General features: G+C 42.7%; 1 protein-coding gene across 1 annotated transcript in view; it reads right to left on the reverse strand.

Moving 5' to 3' along the window:
- Window positions 1–13,188, reverse strand: part of camk1da (calcium/calmodulin-dependent protein kinase 1Da) — a 75,070-nt gene that overhangs the window by 4,874 nt on the left and 57,008 nt on the right. The window contains exons 4-7 of the mRNA XM_039791833.1: window positions 11,006–11,144; window positions 10,034–10,160; window positions 5,517–5,592; window positions 612–724 (exon numbers count right to left, since the gene is read on the reverse strand). Of these exons, the coding sequence (XP_039647767.1) occupies window positions 612–724; window positions 5,517–5,592; window positions 10,034–10,160; window positions 11,006–11,144 (455 nt within the window). The remainder of the gene's footprint in view (window positions 1–611; window positions 725–5,516; window positions 5,593–10,033; window positions 10,161–11,005; window positions 11,145–13,188) is intronic.

Raw genomic sequence — 13,188 nt, forward strand, 5'->3', positions numbered from 1 at the left:
GTGTCACCACAAAGAGAGCTGCATCTTCAGTTAAGGTGAAAAATGAAACACCCCAAAATGGATTAATTGATTTTATTTCTTACAAAATAGCAGAAATCTGCAAAATCCCACGTAACTATGGTTTGGGAGATTTCCATCTGTTCTGCTATCTTTGCTTCAAGAGGAAACCTGACACTTTTGAAAACAAGGCTTTACCTGACAGCACATAAATGCTATTTTATCCCCATCGACACACACACACACACACACACACACACACACACACACACACACACACACACACACACACACGTTAACATTTCTGACTGTAAATTAATATTAATATAGTTTTAGCCTTTTGTTAGCCTGTGTATTCTGTGTGAGTGTGTTTACACACACACACACACACACACACACACACACACACACACACACACACACACACACACACACACACACACACACACACACACACTCCCAAATACTTTCATTCCAGGCAGATGCTGTCAGGCCGTGATGGAGAGGTGCTGTGTGGTCCATATGTGGTGGACGGAGGAGGAGGAAGGGAAAATGGTCAAGGAATCAGAGAAAGAAGAAGGTGGCGGAGGAGGAAGAGGTGGAAGAAGACTAACCTGAGTCTGATATGTCGTCCCAGTAGGGTGCGTCAAACTCGTAGTCGGCTTTCAGGATCTGTTCGAACAGCTTAGAGTCGTTTTCATCGTAGAACGGAGGGTAACCACACAGCCTGCAGACAAGACACGTACTTAGTCAACCGTTCATTCATTCATTACGTCTTTCATTTAGTCTATTCCTCATTCAGTCATCAAGTCATTTGCTAACTCACTTCACTCATTTCATGCTGTACAAAATAAGTTCATTTACTGATTGCTTTATCTAAAAAACAGTCATTCATTTAGGGCTGAAACAATTAGTGGTATTATCATTGGTTGGACAAAATAAGTTATTTGAAGTTGTTAGCTCTGGCAAGTTTGATGGGTGTTTTTTTTTTTTTTACTATCTTCCAATTCCAGTATGAGAGACTAAACAATTATACATTAAAGTAATGGATTTATTCATTAATGAATGCAGCCCTACAGTACATTCATTTACTCATTCTGATGACTTGTTGATAAGAGTGGTAACAATATATCATGAACACCCATAGCCCTGGATAAGACCTGGGCAATATTATATTACTTTATATTGACCTTTGGTAGAATATTAATGTGAACATATAATCATGTTATCATTTACAAAATATCGCTGTCTAAATTGATGATTCCAACCATATTATAACCACCGGTATACATGAACAAAATGTTTTCAGTTTTTTTGTCTCTACATCTCTATAAAACAGTTTACTGCATGCAATTTGCATATATCTGCCATTCACGGGATTTGTATCAGTATCCGGCAAATTGTGTCCGTTTGTTAATGGTTTTCTTGCCTGTATTTGTTGCAGGGGACAAAGTCATGTTGGTCCAGCAGGAGTTAATGTGACAGCCTCTTTTTATTCGTAGTCCTGGCAGTAGTTGGCTGTATCATCTTAATCGGGTGAACATTAGATATCTGGTTCTCAGTTCTAACTGAAGCTTCAGGCTCCAGTCTGATTCTCCATAATGAGCCAACTGAACCAACAGCTGAGCTGCTGCTCAACCAAAAACATCATCTGCACCTCATTACTAAAGTTCTGGATGCACCAAGAGATTCTGATAAAAACTCATTAAAATGCCGTTCTCCATCAATACCCACACACGCACACACAAACGGAATAAAAGCAAAACACACCGGGAAGAAAGGAAGAAGGAGTCTGCCTGCCGTGAGGAAAGTAAGGCTTTCCGTTTGTTTTTCTGGCTTCTCGTTTAGTTACAGACTCATCTGTCACTCAGCCAACCCTCCACTCCATTAAACCCACTCACAACACACACACACACAAATGTTCAAACACACACATCAGGAAGAAACTAAGTGTCTGCGTGGTGTCATAAGATGCTTCCCTTTTGGTTGGAGACTCAGCCGTCACTCACCATTCCATCCAACTGAACACACACACACACACACACACACACACACACACACACACACACACACACACACACACACACACACACACACACACACACACACACACACACACACACACACACACAGATCCCAGGTGATTATCATGGCTAATTACCTGATGTGATCTTTCCACCTGAGCAGCAGCTAAAAGCTAACATGGTCTGAATCCCAACGCTAATTGTGCTAATTGCCAGCAGGGAGCTGCTCTTTCTCTCTTTCACCCCCCCCACACACACACACACTCTACTAAGACGGCAGCTGCACCAAAACCTAATTTCATCCACTTTCTTAGAAAAAGATTAATTTAACATGTGGTTCACATACAGAAACATATTGTGACACCAAAAATTCACCAATGTCCATAATAGAAAAAGAAGGTCGTGACACAGAGAGAGAGAGAGACACACAGTGAGAGACCTTTGCAGAGTGCCCTGCTGTAGTTGGCCGTTCTGTACCATACTGTGATAGCTGGTTTTGATCCCCGTGTGGAGGTGTGAGGTAGTCATTAACTGATTATTAAACAGATATAGATCAGATGTACTGACATAAAGCAAGTAGGCTTACACCTTTCAATTTGTGCAATATTAATATTTATGTGCTGTCAAACTCGTTCATATGTGCATTCTGTATGTACAGTTGAATGACAATAAAATCTATTCATCCAGCCACCCACCCACCTACCTTCCTACCTACCTACCTACCTATCTTTGCAACAAGAGTCAGCCACACACACACACACACACACACACACACACACACACACACACACACACACACACACACACAAATGCAACCTTATGCACATAACAGTAAGCTTAGCACACGGATGTTGGAGGTTTTATTGTTCACGCACACTGAAACACGTGCACACACACACTCACACAAAAAAAAGTGTGAGTGTGTGTGTGTGTGCGTGGTGGTAAAAGGTGGGGGGGACACGGCAGAAGAAAAACAAAAAGCAGAGAAAAAGAAGTCCAGCCTGCAGCTCCATGCCCATACAAGGCCATTACACAGAGCTCCATCTGACCCTGATGACGACACACACACACACACACACACACACACACACACACACACACACACACACACACACACGGAAAAATCAACAAATACACACACACGTGGTACCAAGGAAAGTGTTTCAAGTTCAGCTACCTTTGAGGGCAGAAGGCTCCATGCACACATTAGCGTTTACTAGCATTGCAAACTTTGATTGCAGTTGCTAGAGCATAACAAATTGATGCTACTTAGCTTAATGAAAAGAATGTGGAGGTGGTGTTTAAGTTAGTAATACATCCCCACTCAGCCAGTGGTTGTGTGTGTGTGTGTGTGTGTGTGTATACAAGCTAAGCTCGAGGTGAGTCATTCTGTGTGTTTCCAATTTTATAAGATTTGCAAATATAAATAAGGTTTTGTGAAGTGAAACAAAAATTGGACACTTGTGTCTAAATATTTGTGCGCAACAAACTAAAATTCACATTTGTACATTTCCGTGCACAAATTCACACAGCTGGATCTCTCAAGTACTAAACTGGTGTCGAGAGAACACATCTTCATTTGTGCATTTGTGGATATTACTGTGATATGAGACACTTGAACAGAACAGATCCATTGTTAATGTTATTAGTAACACCTGTGCTGTCCTTGCTATGACAAGTTAAATGTTGTTGCTGTGTAAAAAGTCTATTCAATTGAATTAAGGCCCCGTTTACACGAAGGGAAGACACAGATATTTTCCTGCGGTTTGGCCTCTCATTTACACGAAAACCCCGTTTTTATCACAGAAAACGATTATTTCTAAAAACTCCGGCCAAAGTGGAGATTTTGGAAAACTTTGTTTGCACGTTTGCACGTAAACTGAGACAAACGGAGGTTTAGGCAGCCGAGAGAGATAAAGAGGATGTGATTTGTTGCTGTCGGGATTCTGATTGGCTAACGTGGGCTTGAGCTTCTCGTTACACTGCCACCTCCAAGTCTGGCATGCTCTTGACGGCATTGACGGTATATATACACGGGTACATATAAACTAACACTTTTCTGAAAACTGAGAGGTTGAAATGTCCGTTTATGAAAATAGCCGGCCACGTGTAAACGTAGCATAAGACTAAATTAATGGATATTATCCATTTCTATTAGTTTACAACCTCAAAATTAGTTACAATAACCCCGCAATCACACAGGTGTTTCCACTTGTTCTGGCTAATTGGCCCTTCGCAGCAAAAGATAGTAGCAGAACTCTGCCATGTGTTGATTATAGTGTATATATGTATATATGAAGGATGGAGGTCACTATATATATAAGTGTATATATGAAGTTATATATATATACACACACACACACACACACACACACACACACACACACACACACACACACACACACACACACACACATAACTTTACGTAAAACTTCTTATTGTTGAGTCAATCCTGAACCAATCAGCTGTTAGATCAGCTCAGAGACAGGCGCTTCCCATCATGCCCTGGGTCTTGCCATCGGTAGAAAAAATGTCAGAAAATCTGACATGAGGTGTTAATGTGGCTCCTGGTGAGAAACTCGTGTAAACTGTGAACCTGACACCAGTGTTGAAGTACTCGAGACCGGTTCTCAGCATTGACCGCATTTTTACTCGGCCTCGTCTCTGGTCTCGGATGAAGAGGACTCTGGATTGGATTTTAAGACCGGTCAAGACCACAGCTGCAGGGAAATCACTAAATTGCCTGTGCATCGCCTGATTTATGTGTTAACTGTGATTATTAATTACTGTGATTGGATGTAAAACACCCTGCTTCAAGTACAACCAATAACTTGACTCATTCCCCCCCTCCTTAACACACACTCCCAAAGTTAATGTAGGTGACAGGAGAAGAAGCTCTGGCTGTCTGGGAGATGTCAGCCAAATCTTTGGGTAATAAAAATGAATTTTTTAACATTATATTTATTATATTTTTTTAAAGAGTTTATTCGCAAAACAACATCTAAAAGAAAACGCACAGCAGCGAGTAAATTCTGCAATGTAACGCTAACCGACACACAGGTGGGACCACCTACACTTTTTTTATCTGTACTAAGGATAGGAAGCATAAAGAACGCTAAGTGTAAGTGACGCTAGCGAAGCTAGCTGGCTGATGTTATCAAGCTGCCTCTGTACCAAAACTTTAGAAATTTCTTCACCCCTCACTCAAAGGGATTCAGCAAATATTAGCTATACATATAAGTTGTGTATATACTGTATGTTTCAGATGTTTGGTCTTGGTCTTGGTCTTGTTTCGGTCTCAACCCCTCAAAGTCTCGGTCTTGTCTCGGTCTTGATATGCTCTGGTCTTGGTAATGACATGGTCTCGGTTTAGGTGCTCTTGGCTATAACACTGCCTGACGGCAACTGAACGTGTTGGTGATCAGTCAGGCTGCCTGGATGAAACCACTTGCTGTACAGTGTGATGTAACGCAAAGAAGAGCAGTTGGTACTTACAGGATGTAGGCGATCACTCCAATGGACCAGCAGTCCACCGCCTTACTGTACGGCTTCTGGGCAAGAACCTCTGGAGCTGAAAGAAAGAAAAAAAAAAAATGGTGGGCCTCAGTCGCTTTGCTTTTCCTACTAATGTACCTAAAGGCTCGTTCGAGATGAGCTGCGCCTCGCCTGTAAAGTGGACGGGAGCAGGCAGCAGCAGCAGTGGGCGTGGACAAAACGCTGCGGTCAATTCGGACAGTTTCCGGCCGTTTCAGGCAGCCTTCACTCTGAACAGGAAGTCACAGAAACACTCACATCCTGTTTGGTCCAATTCTGATGTATTCAAATGTTACCAGACCCATGTATGAGCTTGCCTGAGAGCCAGGCGTTTCCCCATCACGCCCTGGGTCTGGCAGTCGGTGGAAAAACTGCGGCCACATTGATCTCGTGAGGTTATCGTTGCCCACGTGTGCATGACGTCAGAGCAAATCGGGAATCAGGTCGGACACAAATCTGACCGTCACGCATTGGGCGGCGATCGCCGGTGAGCGATTCGGCGCAGGCCTATCTCGAAACGAGCCTAATGTCACTCCATGTTGCAGTAGCCTGGTGTTTGGAGAACTGAGCTCAAATTGGGATTGTGTTACTGGGAGCATATTCCATTCTTGTCAGCTTGAGGTCCAGTTAAAACTCCCGTGCGATTTTTACATGGAAATGTAGCTGTTTTATGAGCCTGAATACAGAGACAATGTGCAGACTCTCGCCGTCTTTCCAAATTAAAATCACACGTCTGTGTGTGGTTAATGGTGGGAAATCTTCTGCGGGAGGTACAGGTTCTCACGGCTGCGAGAAGTTTAACTGACATGAAAAAGACCTAAATTAAAAAACCCAAACAAAGCAATGATGTCATGATTTAGCGACTATATTTATCTTTTCAGCCGCCTACAAGTGATCAGCGGTAAAACCGCTCTGCGCTGGCTGTGCCATTGTTTTACTATGGGGAGATCAGTGGAGGTAAATCGGAGGAAACGATACAAAAGAAACAATTTTTTACTTTCATTTTTTTTTTTTTCTTGACAATTACTGACAAACACCGACACACACACACACGTCACAAACACACACACGGCTGGATCGAAATAGATTTGGCACCCGTACACACACACACACACACACACACACACACACACACACACACACACACACACACACACACACACACACACACACACACAGCAAGATATGAAGAAATACCAATCGTATCTGGCAAAACATAAACTTTGCGCACATGTGCTGAATCAGAGCTTTGTTTATAGATCGACCCTGACTCATTGGGAAGGTGTGTGTTGTGTTTTCAGGAATCAGAATTAGGACATTTTTACACACTGAGGTCATTGTGCCTGATGCTCACTACTTCACAAACTGAGTTCAGGGTCAAAAATGATGTAAATGCAGTATGGTAGTAATCTGATATGTTTTGACACTATATTTATAGTTCCTCATTAACAAGGCCCCGGACCCCCCACTGACACCCCCTAGTCACCAGTCTAGTCTAGACCATTTGAAATGGAGGGGCCAGGCTGGGGCCACCTGCGATTTTAGGGGTAGCAAATATACTAAGCACAAGTGTAACAAACCACCAATCCTCCGTAGGTTTGGTTCTACAAAGGACTAACGCTACACATTTAACATGAACACAAGAATACTCATTCAGTGTTAACCTACATTTAATTTATCACTGCACGTGAATAACATCCCCTCTTTGGGGATATAGGTGGGGTTAAAAATGTATGAAAATCTTTGCCACAGTTAGGGGGGGCATAAGGGGGGTCGAGGCTTAATATTACAGGGCACTGGCCACCCTTGGCCTCTTCCTAGAACCGCCACTGACCTCCATCCTGGACGATCCACCTGCCAATTGCACATACTATATATTTTTTTTACACATTCTGCACTTAACCCATTGAACCTCCTTGTTCTTATGTTAAACAGCTATTTTGTATATACTTGTTTTTGTATTTTTTGTTTATTTCATATTAATGTTTAATATGTTTGTTTATGTATGCACCAACCTTGTAAGGGCAGAATGTGTGTCCCGTTACACATCACAGACCTGTCGGACATGCGACAGACAGTTTGTGCGTGCCTCCCTCTCTGCCACCTTGCACGCTCTGCATCCCATCAACCTCTGAACCCTGATCTGACCTCACGCTCAAGATAATAATAGCTCTGTTCGAAACCTCATTCCCTCACTCTCTATTCCCGATATACTGTTTATGGAACAGTGAACTATATAGGGAACGACCAAACGAGATTTAGGGCACTACACTGAATATTTCTAAACATCACTGCGTCAGCAGATGCGCTGGTTATTTTTGTGAAGGAGGCAGTACGTCCCTTAAACAAACTCAGGAAAGGTTGCATATATGTTGCATGTCACATTTCCACTGTTTAGAAATGAAAGCCCATTTTTGCGGGTCCTTTCTGCTTTTTTTTCTCCTAACGGAAAACACGACCGCGTTGCATTGTGGTATACGGGAGTAAAATGTAGTGTAGGTTCCAGGGCTTTTTTTTTTTTATATATATATATATATATAGCTGAGTCACATTTAGACACACATTGTCAGGAGTGGAAATGCGATGTGGCCAAGCAAAACAAGAATGATGCGAGGATTTGACCATTTAAAGTCCAATCCCGGCTGGTGGGATACTCTGAGTGAGGGTGTGTGTGTGTGTGTGTGTGTGTGTGTGTATGTGTTGCAGTGTTGTAATACCCGAGACCGGTCTTGGTCTCAAGACTACTTTTTGAAGGTCTCGGTCTTTTTACTTGGTCTTGTCTCAGTCTCAGATGAAGAGGACTCTGGGTTTTAATTCAAGACCGGTCAAGACCACAGCTGCAGGGCAATCACTAAATTGCCTGTGCAATTTAGTGATTGTTGTTTACACGTACCCATGTATATATGCAGTCAAGAGCATGCCAAACCTGTAGGTGGCAGTGTAACGAGAAGCTCAAGCTCACGTTAACCAATCAAAATCCCGAAAATAGCAACAACAGCAACGGATCACTTCCTCGGCTGCCTAAACCTCCGTTTGTCGCAGTTTACATGCCAAAATCTCCACTCTGGCTGGAGTTTTTTTTAGAAAGAATCGTTTTCAGAGGCAAAAAGAAAACACACAGCAGTGTGTAAATTCTGCAATGTAACGCTGACTGAGACAGCTGGGACCACCTCACATTTTTATCTGCACTAAGTAAGGAAGCATAAAGAAAGGTAAGCTACGGTAAGTGTAAGTGACGCTAGCGAAGCTAGCTGGCTGATGTTATCAATCTGCCTCTCTGTACCAAAACTCTTCACCCCTAACCCAAAGGGATTTAGGGAATATTGGTTATACATATTGGCAAGTTGTGTATATACTGTATGTTTCAGTTGTTTGGTCTGGTCTTGGTCTTGTCTCAGTCTCAACCTCTCAAAGTCTCGGTCTCGATACTCTGGTCATATCTGACTCATTATGATCTGCAGTTTTTGTTAAAGTCAAATTTCAAAAGGTAAAAAAAAAAAAAAAAGCAGGCAGTTTATGAGAAGCTGATTTAACTAAAACTACCATAAATACTGAACTGTTACACAACATGAACTCCAGCTGGGTGTAGTAAATTTGGCCTAGTGGCGGCAATAGAAAATCAATTTTCAACAGTTTTTGTTTTTTTTAATGTCTGTCTGTATTTCTGTGACAGATTTGTTTATGACAGTTTGTATGCTGTTTGTCAGAACAACCAGTCTGTTTGTGCTCCAACATGGAAGTGTGTGCGCTGTTAACACTGAACATCTGTCTCTTATAACCACACACACACACACACGCGCGCACACACACACACACACACACACACACACACACCAAAACACACACACACACACACACACACACACACACACACACACACACACACACACACACACACACACACACACTCGCCCGCAAGCACGCGCACACGCATCAGTTTTGTTCGGCTTCATGTTGACTCTACGGGGGGTAACAAGCCAGATTGGTGAGCGTGTGTAAGTGTGTGAATGGGAAACATGAATGGTGTCAGATGGGAACAACATGCGCTCTTTGAATTTTTCATGTGTTTGGTTGGATCAACGCCTGCCGGAAACCAAAGAGACAGCTCAGTTCATCGTGTAGTGACGTAATGGACTCATAAAAACCAGTGGGAGCTGTGAACGCCATCACCAAGCCACGACACCGATAGGGTGAGCACAAAAACCTGCTTCTGTCTACCTCTGTCTACAAATCAAGGACCCATTGTTTCAAAAAAAGATGTGATGGTGTCGACACACCATCACATGTGTGTGCCGTGCAGGAATGGAAGGCTTAAGGGACGGACGTAACCACTTAGTTAATTGTCTCTTCAGAGAAGTTTTTTTTTTTTTTTTTTTCTCCAACTGTTTCCAGGACACTAGAGTGTGGTGACTTTGTTCAAGGGGAAACAGAAAACAAGTAGAGGACTGTTGGAGGCCAGGGAAGACTGATTAACTTACCCACATATCCCGGCGTGCCGCAGGCAGTGGACATGACATCACCGCTGCCCTCCATCTTGGAAAGACCAAAGTCGCTGATCATGATCTTTGACTCGTCTTGGGGATTGAAATACAGCAAGTTCTCTGGCTGGAGGAAGGAGACAGAGAATGAGAGTGAGAACCAAGTGTTTTGATTTTTGAGGTTTTCATGGGTTTTAAATTTAGGATTGTTTTGGTCAGAGTCTTATGTTAAAAAATAAAAATCGGAGCCGCTAATATTTATACAACTTTAAAAGAAAGTGACAGACACAACCCTCTTTTATTGGGCTTGCTCTGACCAATCCCCTCGCTTCTAACAGCCGGCACGCGCAACGCTAACCCACAATTCACTGCATGTGTCGAGACAGTGCTCTTATTGCTCCAGTAAGTCATCGGCTGTCAAGTGAGAACGAACCGCTCGTGTAGTTTTAAAATGTGGGGAGTGTTTTTGTGTGTGTGTGTGTGTGTGTGTGTCTGTGTGTGTGTGTGTGTGAGAGATGGGGACTGGAGTTTGAGACTCGGACTTGAGTCGCACACACACATTGACTTCAGACTTGACTTAAGACTCGTCCTCAAAAGACTTCAGACTCGACCTCGAGACGCGGGACTTGTGAACAATCTTTATTTTTAGGAAATGTCTGATGAGCTGACCGTAACCTTCAAACCTACCTACGTAACACATAACGCGTAACGTAATCTGCTGCACGCGGACACACGTGAGGACAACAAACACGTTGACCGCACCGGCAGCTGCTGTGCCATTCATCAGAAGCTTTGGCTTTAAAAACTTCAGACAAAAGAAGCGCTGAATGCTAAATATGTGGACTCTAGCTCACACACAGCATCCAAGTCGACTTGGATGCTAGCTCAGAGACTTGTGAGCATCTGTAAAGTGTGTGTGTGTGTGTGTGTGTGTGTGTGTCTGTCTGTGTCTGTCTGTCTGTCTTACAGTACCTTCAGATCTCGGTGTACAATGCCCATCTTGTGCAGGTAGTTCACAGCATCCAGGACTTGTCGGATCAGCGTGCTCGCATCCTTCTCCGTGTAGAAACCTTTTTCCACGATTCGGTCAAACAGCTCTCCGCCAGACACCCTGCAGGACGAGAAGGATTGTGTGTGTGTCAGTGTATGCTTGTTAAAAACATTAGCATGCATGCACAAACTGCCAGGAACACATTCACACATGGCAGTAACTGGTAAAAGGCTGGAGGGGAGGGGGGGGGTTGCTGGGTCTAGATTTCTGGTAATTTATGAGCTGTAGATGTTTCCAGCCAAGAGTGTGTGGAAGCTGTGAGCCATGTGCTACCTCACACCTAAACACACAAAAAACTCATATATACGCTGCAGCGTTGACCATACCTTGTAACATGCTGCTTTTTAAAGTGTGATAAAAAGTTGGAAAATGCATCCTCCTATAATCCTGGACACTGTTTCCATTTTTACAAATGTCCTGACTTATCTCTGTTTCCTATGCAGCTCCCAAAAAAAAAAATCCTAGAATTCTTAGATTATTGCTTGATTATTTGTTTTGTTTAGAAGAAGAAGATTAGCAGCAGAAAAGCTTTAACTAAAAGATTTCCCTGGAATACTGGGAAGCTGAAATGCACAGGTGTTTGTTTGTGTGTGTGTGTGGCTTTGTAAACCATAAAGATGAGAATATTTCACGTGTTTAAAATAGATGATAAAAAATCTACCCATACAGAAATCCAAAACCTTGCAGTAATGCAGCTATACTCCCTTCATGTCCTGATCTGAACACACGTAGATTGGATTTAAAAATGAATGAAATCCCATTATTATCACAGTAGCACAATTTTGAGGACAAGCTCAAATTGTGACTAAACGACTGTTTTGCTTTTTGATAAAAGAAATTACAAACCATACTGAAACAATTATGTGAAATTAGTACTTTTCTGCTCCATTTTCAAATATATATATATATATATATATATATATATATATATATATATATACACACACACACATACTTGCAGTGCAGCTCTGTGCAAGCAGAAAAAAGACACTCACATTTGACACAAGTAAAAAACAGTTTATCTGTAATTTCTCCCCTGTGGCAGATTCTTTCAATATTTAGTTTGATGTTTTACGACTCCAGACCACATGACATGACTTGTTCAGGTGTTCATACAGTATGTACAGATGGGAACTGGCTCACCATCTGCTGTACAGACACATAGCTCCCCCTGCTGGAGGATCACCTCCTCCTTCACCTCTCCATATCACCTAATCTAAAGGTTTGGACTATTTGCAAGTGGTAGCAAAAAGTGCCGACGTACTGTATGTAAGCAGCATGTAAGTAATAAATGCAGTGAAACGGTAGCAGTACTTTTAATATATACTAGTAGTGATAATAATAGTAGTCCGTGTTTTCCCTAGGTTTGTGCAAGACTTAGGTACACATATTATTATTACCATTTCTGTGTCTAAAATGGTGCAAAAGCTAGAGCAGATAATACATTAATAACACTCAATAACACTACAATCATTAGATCAGAGGAAAGTAATTTAGTTAGTTTTAATGCTCACATAGTTTTCTCTATATACTGCATGTTAATACTACTGAAGGACGGACACGCACTCACGCACGCACGCACGCACTCACGCACGCACGCACGCACGCACGCACGCACGCACGCACACAGGCATATGCACACAAGCACCAACATACACTTGAGGCCAGAAATGTGCACGTACAACACCACAGACACACAAGTATGCACAAAGGCAAACTGCGTGCACGCACACACACACACACACACACAGAGTTGCGTGGCGTATCTGCGGGGGCGTCGCCACGGCAACAAATCAGATTAGAGCCTGTGGACGTTAAACTCTAATGAAGTTTTCTGAAAAAAAAAGATCAGAATTAATTGCTAATCCTCTCTCTCTCTCTCTTCAAAGAAGGCAGCGACTTGTTCAGAGGCAGTCATGTCTGGGAATGACAAGAGAGGGCTAAACACACACACACACACACACACACACACACACACACACACACAGACAGAAAAAGGAGATCAGCCACCAGGCTGCATGGTTGCGTAAAGAGACCATGGCAGTCAGATAGAAGCACCCACACAAGAGAACACACACACACACACACACACACACACACACAC

This window comes from Perca fluviatilis, chromosome 23 (genome assembly GCF_010015445.1).
Source record: "Perca fluviatilis chromosome 23, GENO_Pfluv_1.0, whole genome shotgun sequence".
In the NCBI taxonomy this organism is placed as follows: Eukaryota; Metazoa; Chordata; class Actinopteri; order Perciformes; family Percidae; genus Perca; species Perca fluviatilis.